The sequence below is a fragment of the Rhinolophus sinicus genome, chromosome 2, assembly GCF_057876585.1.
Source record: "Rhinolophus sinicus isolate RSI-liver-muscle chromosome 2, RSI-T2T, whole genome shotgun sequence".
NCBI lineage: Eukaryota > Metazoa > Chordata > Mammalia > Chiroptera > Rhinolophidae > Rhinolophus > Rhinolophus sinicus.
Window position 1 is genome coordinate 68572673 of NC_142502.1, and position 13209 is coordinate 68585881.

The 13209-nt window shown below is 38.3% G+C and overlaps 1 protein-coding gene across 3 annotated transcripts in view; it reads right to left on the reverse strand.

Moving 5' to 3' along the window:
* Positions 1-10235: 10235 nt before the first annotated feature.
* Positions 10236-13209, reverse strand: part of TTK (TTK protein kinase) — a 68141-nt gene continuing 65167 nt past the window's right edge. For all 3 annotated transcript variants that reach the window (XM_074333224.1, XM_019729569.3, XM_088795595.1), the window contains 3 exons: positions 12507-12591; positions 12081-12178; positions 10236-10643 (listed from right to left, as the gene is read on the reverse strand). In XM_074333224.1, the coding sequence (XP_074189325.1) occupies positions 10560-10643; positions 12081-12178; positions 12507-12591 (267 nt within the window). In that variant the 3' untranslated portion in view covers positions 10236-10559. The remainder of the gene's footprint in view (positions 10644-12080; positions 12179-12506; positions 12592-13209) is intronic.

The following is a 13209-nucleotide window of genomic DNA, read 5'->3' on the forward strand; positions in this document are numbered from 1 at the left end:
TCAATATACATGTGCGTATGGCGAGTACAAGAAAGAGTATGGGGAAAACTGGCTGCATTATAGGAACACTCATTTTTCTTTTGGTGTTTCTGAGGTACGTGCAGTGGGAAGTAAGGAAGATGAACGATCGGTAAGATCCATGGTTGACTTCTGAAATTGATTTCTTAACTCAAGTATAAATATTGTTTCATTTTATCATATACTTGTCTCACCCACATAATCATGTATCACAACTGACTCATACAATAGCTACATCCCTTCCTTTTCCCTTGCACCTTGGTGCAGCAACTGCCAAGATTCCTCTACTTCTGCTTTGGGAACCCAAGACCTACTTGGGCTTTAGTTTCCTTCCCCACTCGAGCAATGATTGGCCTCAGGATATAATGTTCCTGTCATGGTTTCTGAGTTTGGAAAATATACTCAGTCTCCTCATCTAGGGACATCTGCTTTGCTAAATATATAGGCAAATGAACACACCAAAAGCAAATCATTGTTTCCTCTACATATTCCTCTACACCTGGATTGCAAAAGAGGACTGATTGCTACTCTGAACAAATTTCAATAGAGGGATGAGTTTGAGTAAGTCAAGAGTTCTGTGGGATGTTAGTGTTTGATTTAAGGTGAACTTAGTGGTGACCAAGGCATTTCACCTTCTTATTTTCCTTACTTCCACAACTTCTCTACCATTTATTGTGATTTTTTCAAATAACAAGGAAAAAATGTGATTTAGAGAGCAAAGCCATTTATAGATGAGGAAAATAAGATTAATCAAATTGCTCAGGTTGTAACATCTATTCTAGTATCAAAATTAGAATAAAGATAATCCCCATCTTCCGTACTCTTGCTTTGGTTAATAGTTTACATTCCCATTGTTCAAGTTGCGTCTCTTGGGTAATAGGACATGATTTTTTTGTAGATCCCCCTGGCGGGTATTCTCTTACTCAACTCCACCTGGCCTGCTCTTGAAAGTGTTTCACATTGCCATCTCCCTCTTTGTCAACTGACCCAAATCTCAATGCAAGCAGAAGGGACAAAGTGGGGGAATAGATGTATCTTAATCATTAAAATGCATGCTGGGGCAAGAAGCCCATTTGCGTATATTAAAATGCACCAAAGAATAGTAAGACTTTGGGTGAGTCTTAGAACACTTCTGGGCCTTCGTTTCCTCTTTTGTATAATGAGAATATTAGTGAGATGATGTCTAAATATCTCCTATTTCTCTACTTCCTCCACTGCCCACTGCTGACTGACCTCGTTGCATGAATTGTCTTCTTCAGCAATCCCAAATAAATTAAGGAAAAGTTGTGTATCTAGATACACATAGATGGCTATTGTATGTGGTGTCATTGAATGTCCACTATGTCCAGGGCATTTTACATTCATTGCTTCATTTGATCCTCAAAATAATGTTGCAAGTCATTATTAACCGTATTTTACATAAGAGAAAACAGAAATTTAGAGAGGTTAAGCAAGTTGTACGAGAACCTGTAGTTAGTAAGTGATGAAACTTGGAGTCAAGTTAGTCAGCCCCGAAATCTACAGTCTTTACACTAAAACATACTGCCAATCATGCAGATGAGTGTAAAGTAACACGCAGACTTCAAAGGCCAAAATTGTTCTCCTTCCATCCCAAGTACCACCAACATATGTTAAAGTGTTGGTGATTCTCAGAAGGTGTCCTAGAAATTGGGAATATTGAAAAGTTATCATAGGTCTTGTATTTACAGGAAGAGATAGAGAAGGAGAGGGAGAGGGAGAGATGCCAAACTGAGTGTATAACACAGTTGAGAGAGGATTCTTATTCTTGCTGGGACTTTCTGGGAGGCTTCACAGAGGTAGTAGGTAGAACTTAAAGGTATGAGACGTAGAGAAATGTCTTTGCCTAAGCAGAATGAGGTCCTGCATATTACTTAGGATACTTCCAACTACACATAACAGATGACCTATAAGTTAACATGCCTTAAATATTAAGGAAAGGTTGTTCTCTCATAACAAGAAGTCCCAGGATAAAATGACTTCAGGATTAATCTCATGCTCTAGAACATCACCAAGGACCCAGGTTTTTCCACCCCCATTGTCTGCTCTCCTAATCCTAGTTTCCTTCATGGTTGCAGGAAAGCTACGGCAGTTCATGATATTAAATACAGACATGACCATAGGTAGAAGAATAGCTACTGCTTCTTTCCATGAATTTATTTTTAAGAACAAGGATTTATTCCCCCAGCAGACATCCCTTCATGTTTCATTTGCTAGAATCAAGGTATGTGCCCACACCTAAGCCAATCACTGGCAGAACAATGAGATCACCAAGTTGGGCTTAGGCCAGTCAGGATTGATCCGCAGGGCAGGGAACAGAGCCACTCTTCTCTGAGTCCCTTGGAAGAGGGGTGTCCACCTCTGTAGAACCAGAACCCTGCCCCGAGGCAGAATCAGGGAAGTACTGTGTGCAGGCAATTAGCATGGCTACAGTACACACAAATTAGGGAGGTGGCAACGCTCTGGGAACTTGACATAAAGTACGAATCGGGACAGGATTCGATCAACAGGTAAGCAGACCAAAACGAGAATTTTTAGGGCTACTTGTTGAAAATACAGAAAGTAGAAAGGAACAGATAGAAGAACCTATCTTTGAGCAAGGAGAAATATGCTATATTACTTCCTTCTCACACCAGGAAAATTGGGCTAATTTCAAGGATTTTAGCATAGTTTCTATTCTGTCTAGATCACTAACTTATTTTTTAATATCCCCTAAAATTTTCTGTAGTTTTTTCTCATTTTCAAAATTGCTCTAAACACCTAGTGTATTGCCAGAACTCTTCTTGTTCCTTTACTGTTGATCATTTCTTTCACGTGTATTGGTTTATTTCTGATTATTGAGCAAATAGCTCCTCCAACCTTAAAAGGAAGAAAGGAAGGGATGAAATGACAGACTTGGAGGTATAGGCCACCAGGTGCAAACTCTAACATATTAATAGAATTAGGCAAAAAGGAAAGCTCAGCCTTGCTAAGAGGAAGAGATCTTCTCTTCAAAGTCAGAAAAATCTCAAGGCCAATAAGTGTAGGAAGAAACATATTAATGACAGCTAATATTTTGAGTATTTATGCTGTGCCAAGCACTAAACACTTTTCATATATTAACTCATTCATTCCCCACACTGATCCCACAGATTAGGTACAGGGTCTTCATCTATAAAATGGGGATAAGAACTGAGGCAGGGAACAGTTAAAAAATATTTCCAAGATCCCACAAGCAGTTGAGTGGTGGGACCAAAATCCAAATTCCAGTAGTTGGCTGAGATACCACTCTCTTTACATTACTGCCTCTTTATGGGAAGGGATAGATCAGACTAAAGTTTTCTTACAAATCAATATTAAAAATAGCTCATATTATGTATTTACTAAATGTCTGACATTGTGCTAAACATTTTCAAGCATCATTACATTAACTCTTCAGAGCAATCACGCAAGGTATTATTTGCATTTTGTAGGTAGAGAAGCCAACACTTAGAGAGATTAAACAATTATGAACAACGTTACACAGTGCGTGGCAGAGCCAGGATTCAAATTCTGAATAACTCCAAAGCTAATGCCCTTAATTATGCAAACAATGAAAATGGGTAAACTTTCAGGTAAGGATCTGAATTGTAATTCAAAGACTAGAAGAATAGACAGGCACGAAAGGCCCAGTATATGCCAGTCACTGTGACAGTTGCTTTTATATCATTATTTCAGTTCTTCTTAGTTATTAACATTCTTTAAGGATTGTCTCCATCTGAAAATTTGGATCGAGTTAGGTATTTCTTATTCTTGTCTAGATAAAATAAAGATTCATAAGATATAGTCTCTTAAAAATTCACAATTATTTTTTAAAAAGAAGCCAAGGATGGCTGAGTCGGAAGTCTGGGATCCTAGCTTCCGTTCTGAAAATAAACAGCAATACATTGTCGGGCAAGTTGTTAACTTTCTGGGCTCAGTTTCAACTAGAAAGTGACACAGATATGCCTGAGTGATATCATTCTAAAAAAGACTGCTTCTTAGGGACTCCTGGAACGTATGATTCATGGAGATAGCAATTCCCTGGCTGCTGGTGGTTCACGAATGTCAAAATCACTCAGCTCACAGTGAGACACTCCAAAGGAATTTTTATATTATCATCATCTACCTTTTATTCCTGCTCACATGACCACCTTACTACTTGGATTCCTACTCATCACCTGGCCTTAGGGTGGCATGCCCCTCCCAGAGGCAGGGTGGCATTTGAATCACTGTGCACTGGGTTTTCCTGTCTTTCCTCTTGCTGCTATCTCCTGGTGTCTGACCCCCATTTGCCTTCTTTGTTTGTTCTTCTCCAACTCCCTCTACAGATTCAGGCATTCCGCAAGTACTAATCATGTGCTCACAGGGTGCGTTTTACAAAGGCTCTTTCCTTCCCATTCATTTCTTTTAAACAAAAAGTCACGTTTTAAAAAAAATTCAACGTTTGAGTACTTACTGTTTATAGCTGTGTTTCCCAAACATGCTTGATAATGGGAAACACTTAGGTACTTACTCAAACAATGAGTCCTTAGGACCCTCCTGGGAAGATTCCAATCCAGGTCTATGGTGGGACTTTGAGAATCCCTGTCTTTCACAAATGCACAAGGTATTCTTATTATCAGGCCAATTTTAGAAAGACTGACACAGTATAAAGAAGTGTAATGCAGGGTCTCTGGTCCTGCTCCCCACACTAGAACACAGGACATGGTGAGGCCAAAAAGGAACAACAACAGAGCCATACATAGGGGAGTCATCCCACTATATTCTTGCTGGTGGCTGGTCGAGACACAAAAGCAAACATCCGCCAGCACCCCAACGAGGGGTCTTCCTACACCCCAGTCTCACTGGTGGCCGGGTGAGACACAGGAAGTAGGATCAACACGATCTGCAATGTAATCTGCTTGCTAACCGCACTTGCTAGCCACAATCCGCTGTCTACTTCTCCACCAACCATCCAACCCCCCAACGTAGCCACCGCAGTTATATTAGTGGCTAATGGCTGACGGGTAACAGCTGATGGCCACCCAGCCACAGCAGATGGCCATCTGATTACAGCTGATGGCCATGTAATAACCCAGCCAGCACTTTTCCACATGAGGTCGAGAGCCTGGAAACTGCTCTCTGGGCCTCTGTCCCCATAAAAAGTAATCAGGCATTGTGATGCGACACTAAGAGGTTTACTATTATAAAACCTTAAGAAGCTTATAATCTATTTGGGGAAACAAGATCCATGTACATAAAATGATGGTTGTCAATACCATAGCGTAAGTGCTAAATGAGTACATTAGGCCATACAAGTGCAGAAGACCAGAATAAGTTCAAGACGAAAAAACTCTGGGCTGAGCTCAGGAGTAAGACTTGGGTTATGCTGCTGAAGACACAAAAGACGAGTAAGTATGGAGAGTGTGGGGAAGGGAGCGTGCGGGGAGGGGAGAGTTTGGGATGGCAAAAATGTCAGAGAACAGGGAGTCTGACTAGGGCAAAGGAAGTGCAGACTAGAAGTCGATACGATCAAACCCAATCCTATAGGGATGGGGAGCCATTTAAGATGTCTGAGCTGAAGAGACAACCAATGAAACATCCTTTTAGTTGCTGAGCCTGGTTATGTTCGTCAGTGGCTCTCACGTGGAGACCGTGCTAAACTACAATTGTTGGGTCCCACCTGAAGTTTCTGATTCAAAAGATCTGGGATGAAGCCTGAGAATTCGCATTTTTAGCAAGTTCCCAAGCAATGCTGCTGCTGCTAGTCCAGGAACCACACTTTGAGAACGACTGCTGTACATGATAGATTGGAGAACACAATAAAGAGTGAGGTGGGGAGGGCGGAGTGCCAGGACAAGGGTGGTGATTTAAAAATGAGAAAAAAATAGAAAGACTCGTGAAAGAAATTGACATGTGGTTGGAATAGGTACAGGAATAGAAGAAAAAAAGGGAGACAAATTTATTCAGAGTTCAAATCTGTGGACCGAAAAGGCAAGGGAATAAAAAGAGAGCATGTTGCATGTAGAGTCATCTTAATTATAGGAAGATGATGAAAAACTGTCTTCATCACGAGTTGAATCCTCCTTGCCTTGTTCCACATTGCCCCTGGTCACAGAAGGTTAAGCAGCACAGACTAGCTAGTCAGGACGAAATGAATGCAGATTTGCAATAGTGCAAGGAAAATGCTCTAGGCGCCCATTGGATAGATTGAGTACGCAATGATTGACAATGTCTTCCAACCTGACCTGACCCATTTAGCAAGCCTGTCCCCCTGACCAAGCCCTGTAGCTTTGTTTCAAATCAGACTAACACCCAAACCGGAAATTCCTGCTTCGAACCAGAACCACAGCTGTTGTCACTGCCACTCCCACCCACCTTGGGGCAAGTGAACCTTGACTCACTAGAGTACCAGCAGCCAAACTTCTGGGGTGGGCGGCACCTTCAGTACCTCTCGCCTTTACCACAAGGGGGCCCTTTCCAGCCCTGTGGAGGATACAGGCCAGCCTGGGTGTGGAAAGGAAGGGGCCTTCTAACTGGGGTGGGGAGAATATCCGGTTATAACAGTCAGCCCTTGGGGAGTGCCAGCCAGAGAGGGAAGCTGGGGATCCCCCTCAGTGGGGAAGGACAGCACTTCCTGCTGTCCGGCCCTCACCAGGCCCCTAAAGCTGTGGGCACACACAGGCAGACAGCTTGTCTGTCGTGTCCTGTCAACACTTCCATGCATTTGCTCTACCATGCATGGTATCAGCAAGAACTAGAAAGTCAGTACCAAGACATCTGGGCTATAGCCCAAAAAAAAAAGTTTCCACCCTCATATCACAGGAAGAGGAGAAACACAGAAATAAGCACCTAGAGGGCAGAAACATCAATTTACTTCATTTATTTGAACATAGAAAAACTTCATCTAGGACCACGTATCATGTTATGCCTCTGTGGAGACAAATCCCTAATTCTGTATGTAATCCTCCTTGTCACGGGTATGTCTGGAAAAAGGGTCTGCCTCTGTGAATATCTTTCATGCCTAAAATCCCAGTGCTGCAAACCAGGTCTTTTAGAATGGGTGATACCCATAAAAGACATCTCATTTTGTCTAGCACTCCAGGGGTTACATCACCCTGCTGGGCTAGCAGTTTCCTAATATGGATAATATTGTTTCTCTGTAAGAAATATTTTATAATTCTTTCCAAGAAGAAAAACTTGTATTCACGTATTCAAATGTCAACTAAGCTCCAGGCATTATATCAGGCACTGGGAACAAAGTACTGAACAAAACCTAGGAAAAGCTTTGCAATCTGGGAACTGGTATTACAAAGGAGGAGGGGGGATGAATTGTTAAAAAAACACAACTAAATCAATTGCAGAAAATGTTAGAAGGATAAATCCCATAAGAAGCAATAAATCAAGGGGATTATAGAATGCAAGGAGTAGGGGATTGTGATTTTAAATATGCTATTTAACACGTTGCGTACGGATCACGAGAATCTTCACGAGGGATTTAAACCCCACCGTACACAACGTGTTAAGGAAGGCCTCACTAGCAAAATAGTTTAGAGGTTACCAGAGGGTAAGGAAGGGGTGGCTGAAGAAGGTAAAGGGGGTCAAACATATGGTGAAGGAAGAAGCCTAGACTTAGGGTGGTGAGCACAAAATGTGATAACACAGATTATAGAATTGTATACTTAAAACATGATGTGATTAAACAATGTCACCCCAATAAATTTAATAAAAATATTCTTAAAAAGAGACTTACTATATGTGACAGTGATCAAGACAGTGTGTTATTAGTGAAGGGACAAATAAATCAATGAAACTGAACAGAAGACCGAGAAATAGATCCCCGTAAGTATAGTTAAATTATGTTTCGCAAAGGAGTAAAGACAATACGATGGAGCAAAGATAGTCTTTTCAACAAGTGATGCTGGAATAATTGAACATCCACCTGCAAAATAGTGAATCTAGACACAGACTTTACATTCCTCACAAACATTAACTCACAATTAGGGTTTCTGCCCGTTCTCAGGAATATTTTTCACTTTCCCATTCCCGAATCCCGAGAAAAGTTGGTCAGGAAATTGGGCAAATCGGCTCCTTGAACCCAGGTGGTTGGTAGTATCCACTGTCACTTTGTGGAAACGATTCATCGTGGTGAACAGAAAACAGTTTATATCTCGGGATCCGTGAACGGGAAAGCGAAAAAAATTCCTGAGAATGGGCAGGAATTCCTGCCTGGAAACCCTACTCACAGTGGATCACACATCTGAAAGTAAACTGCAAAACTCCTAGAAGATAACATAGGAGGAAACTTAAGATGACCTTGGGCATGTGACACCTTTTTAGATACAACACTAAAGGCACAATCCACAAAAAAATAGTTGACAAGATAGACTATATTAAGATTGAAAACTTATGCTCTGCGAAAGTAATGTCAAGAAAATACGACAAGCCACATACTGCGAGAAAATATTTACAGAAGACATATCTAATAAAGGACTGCTATCCAAAATATATAAAGAGCTCTTAAAATTTAACCTTAAGTAAACAAACAACCCAATTAAAAAAATTAGCCAAACACCTTACCAGGTATCTTATCCAAGAAGGTATCAGATGATAAGTAAGCATATGATGCTTCACATGATACGCCATCGGGGATAAGAGAATGGATAAACTGGTATATCCACACAATGGATTAGGTGCTAAAAAGAAATCCGCTATCAAGCCATGAAAAGACATGGAAGAACCTTAAGTGCATACTATGTTTCCCCAAAAATAAGACCTAGCCGGACCATCAGCTCTAATGCGTCTTTTGGAGCAAAAAATAATATAAAACCCAGTCTTATTTTAATATAATACCAGGTATAATATAATATAATATAATATAATATAATATAATATAATATAATATAATATAATAATACTTGGTCTTATGTTAATTTTTGCTCCAAAAGACGCATTAGAGCTGATGGTCTGGCTAGGTCTTATTTTTGGGGAAACACAGTATATCTAAGTGAAAAAAGCCAACCTGAAAATGCCACAAACAATATAATTCCAACTATGGTTGACTCTTGAACAATGCAGTGGTTAGGGACACCAACTTCTTCAGTAGATCCACATATAACTTTTTACTCTCCAAAAACGTCATTGTCGCTCAGTATCAAAGGGGGATTGATTCCAGGACATGCCCCCCTTCCCACATGGATACCAAAATCCATGGATGCTAAAGTCCCCTATCTATATAAAATGGTGTAGATCAATGCATATAGTCAACCCTCCACACACACAGATTCCCAACCACAAATGGAAAAAACCCACATATAAGTGGACCCAAAGAGTTCAAACCTGTATTGTTCAACGGTCAACTGTATATGACATTCTGGAAAAGGCAAAACTATAGAGACAGTAAAAAGATCAGTGGTTGTCAGGGGTTGAGGGGTTGGGAAGGGATGAACAGACGGAGAAGAGAATTTTTAGGACAGTAAAAATACTCTGTATAATAGATAACATAATGATGGACACATGTCATCATACATTTGTCCAAACCCATAGAATATACGTCATCAAGAGTGAACCGTAATGTATACTGTACTACAGACTTTGGATGATTACTATGGTAGGCCAATGTAGGGTCATTAATTGTAATAAATGTACCCCTCTAGTGGAGAATGTTGATAATGGGGGAGGCTGTGCATAAGTGAGAGCAGGGGCTATGTGGAAAATTAATGTACCTTCCCATCAATTTTGCTATGAATCAAAAACTGCACTAAAAAGGTCTTAATAAAAAAGTCTACTGAAGTCTAACAAAACAAAAAAAGAGGGGGCGGGGAATTAGATTCAATTCCAAAGACTCTGGGACCACATTTGTAATTACCCATTACCAAGCAAAGCAAGTCATACAATGAGGGCATGTCCTATACAATTTACACCACAGAATCTAGAATGATATTCTAAACATCAAATACAATAGACATTATGAAGAACCAAAAGGGAGAATTAAAAGAGCCGAGTGCAGCCCTAAAACTCTGGACTATATCAGTGCCATAAAGCAATTAGGAAATCTATTTCAGAATTCAAACCCTTTGGAATTCCCCCCACCCTCCCAAAGTTCATTCACTAAGGCCTACTTTTGCATCTTCCCTTAATCCAATTTTTATTAAGAATTTTGCTACCGCACCAATACATTTGCTTAAAGAAAATAATTTTACAACTTTCACATTTTATGGTCAGTTTTGTGCTACAAAGCTTTATTTACATAGTTCTCCAGAACATATTTCAGTTGTCCACCCACTGTTCCAAGTGTGAAATGATATCAAATAGGTTAGACTTATGGGAAAGCATAAAAGAGAGAAAACACTTCTACAATTTAATATATAGTGCCGATAGTGGTTATTATTTTTACAGCTTTCTTTCAAGGATAACCCAGTGAATTTTTCTACCAATGAAATTTCAGAGTGAACTTGTCTTCAAGAGTGGATTTCCACAGAATCGAGAGTGTAATAGTCCAACGTGTTTTACAGGTGATATTTGAGTTTCTGAGTAGTTGCAAATCAATTTTTCCCCAATTTATTTTCACAAGTCTTGGAAGAAGAGGAATCATGACTTTCATCACTACTATAGTGCTCATATAAAGTCTGAAATTAAAAACACACATCTGTTTTGTAACTTTTAAAATTCAATGTATTACCAGATTAATAAAGATAATATTTTAATATGCAATAAATTTCTCTCTGTTCTTATAATTAGGAAAATATTTTACAAACTGTAGGAAACAATTAAGAATTTTAACACCTAGCTTGGCCTAACAGTCAGCTATTATGAGATGCAGCTCAATCTTTCTGTAAGAGAAATGTTAACATGCTATGAATAAGCATATATATATATATTCAAGGTCTTCCTGATCTCGGTTACTTTTTCTTAAACAAAGCCAATCTCAGACAAATTCCTACACTGGAAAATACATTCATCAGGAAATGTACTTTCCAATTATATTTAAACTAATGAACAAAAAACATTAAAAAAATCAGACAAACTGTTACATTAATAATTAGCTTTATTTTAATAATTAGCTTTATTAAAATCTATATTTTAAAAACGGATTTAAGGCTAAGCCAACCTCTAATTTATGAAGATGACATCTTTGCCATCAAGGAACACATAACCTTAGTGATAAAGGTAACTAATGCACCTCAATTTTATTTATAAAAGTTTTTAAACAACACAGTGGTAGAAATTTAAAATATGGAGATATGAAATACAGAGCAAAACTACAAAACAAATTCTGTCCAATTGTTAATTCCTAAAGCCACTGATTTAGCCATTAGCATTTGAGAAAATTTAAGAAATGTACCTTATATTATATGAATACAAAATAATAGTGAATGGTTAACTCCTCTAGAAATGTGTCCAAGTTCTTGACATCGTAGATTGGCTTTACCCGTACCCAGGAGCTAAAATCTCCCATAATTTTATGTTATGATTGAAATATATAATTAGTAACTGGTTGGTGACTAAACAAGTTGGTCAACAAGGACATATAAGTTTCTAGAAATGACGAGCTGTTTGATGGCCGTGAGATCCAAAAATTATGGTATAGATATAAACAGGCAATAGGGGACTGAAAGGTGTGAGACATTTGCTTTGAAAAATGTACTGACTGCTACTAGCTTCACAGAAGTCACTACATGTGACAACTACTGTGATTTTTCCAAGACGGTTTAAGAAAAAAAGTTGGCTAGAAGAAATGAATTCAAAAGCTGTGTTAAGAATGGTGTTAATTTAAAAGACAGATTTCTTATTAAATTTATTCCAGTTGAGAACTGACAGCAATCTTTTGAATGAACTTTATATGACAATCCACTTTCAATTGTGCTATCTGTACAAGAATAAACCGAATAAATCTACATTTGTCAAAAGAACATGTTAAGTATCTACAGGTACTTAACATGTACATCTGTTCTGTTGATCTGATGACTGGAACAACTTCTCTTTCAATTACCCATTTCAGTGTCTAACTCACTAAACTATACAAAACAATTAAAATAATGTAGGTAGACAATATAAATACTTACTTTAGCAGCTTTCAAAATGGAGTTAGGAGAATTCAGACCAACAAGCTGACCCAGAATATGTTTCATTTCTTCAGAGGTTCCCTTAGCCATCTGGTTACCTGCAAAAAAATACAATCAATGACAGACTCTAAATAAAAAAGTAAAACTTCATACACAAATACACATTCTGTTTAACAGTACAATAACTGGCATTCTTGTAATTTATCACTGCTCATAACCCCTTACCTAGGATAAGTAAAAATATATGCTAACAAGTAAAGAAAGGTGATTTCATTTATTTTAGTATTTAGCATAAAAGGAGATTCCTTAAGAAAGGAGGCAGTCAGGAAAAGAGCAGCCTATTCAGATTGTTTTGTTTTGTTTTGTTATAGTCAAAAGTCTGTTTATATTAGTAAGCTGGTAATAAATTAATTTTTAAAGAAATACCTGGATGAGTCTGAATTTGAACATATGGATGCTCCAGAAGCTCAGGAATGGATATTCTCCGTTTAGGGTCCCTTATTAAACAACACTACAAAAATAAAGATAATTTTCTCTGTAAAACAAAGCAAGTTTTCTTACATAATATTGATATCTTTTTCAGATTGCATCGTATTACAGAAGTTGCTCTCTAGATAGGCTACTCAGAAATTAGATTATTTCACAACATATTTGCAAAATCCCCAAGCACGCATTTCAAAACTAACTTTCAAAGAAACTTAACATGCTTTCAACAGCTAATTCAGCTAGCAATTCCTTTCAGTGGACCAGTTATATCAAGTTACATAATTTTAATCATTTCAGCTATTTTTTTGAAACAAACAATTAAGTACAGTTGATCCCTGAACACAGGTGTGAACTGCGCACTCTACTTACAAGTAGATCTTTTTCAATAAAAACTGTGTATGTATTTTCTCTAAATTATGACTTTACCATTTTATTTTTTGTAGCTAACTTTATTGTAAGAATATAGCATATAATATACATAACATACAAAATGTGTTAATCGACAGTTTATGTTATTGATAAGTCTTCTGGTCAATAGTAGGCGATTAGTAGAATTTCAGGGGAGTCAAAAATTATCCTATTTTTCAGAAAATAAGACCCAGCCAGACAATCAGCTCTAATGCATCTTTTGGAGCAAAATTTA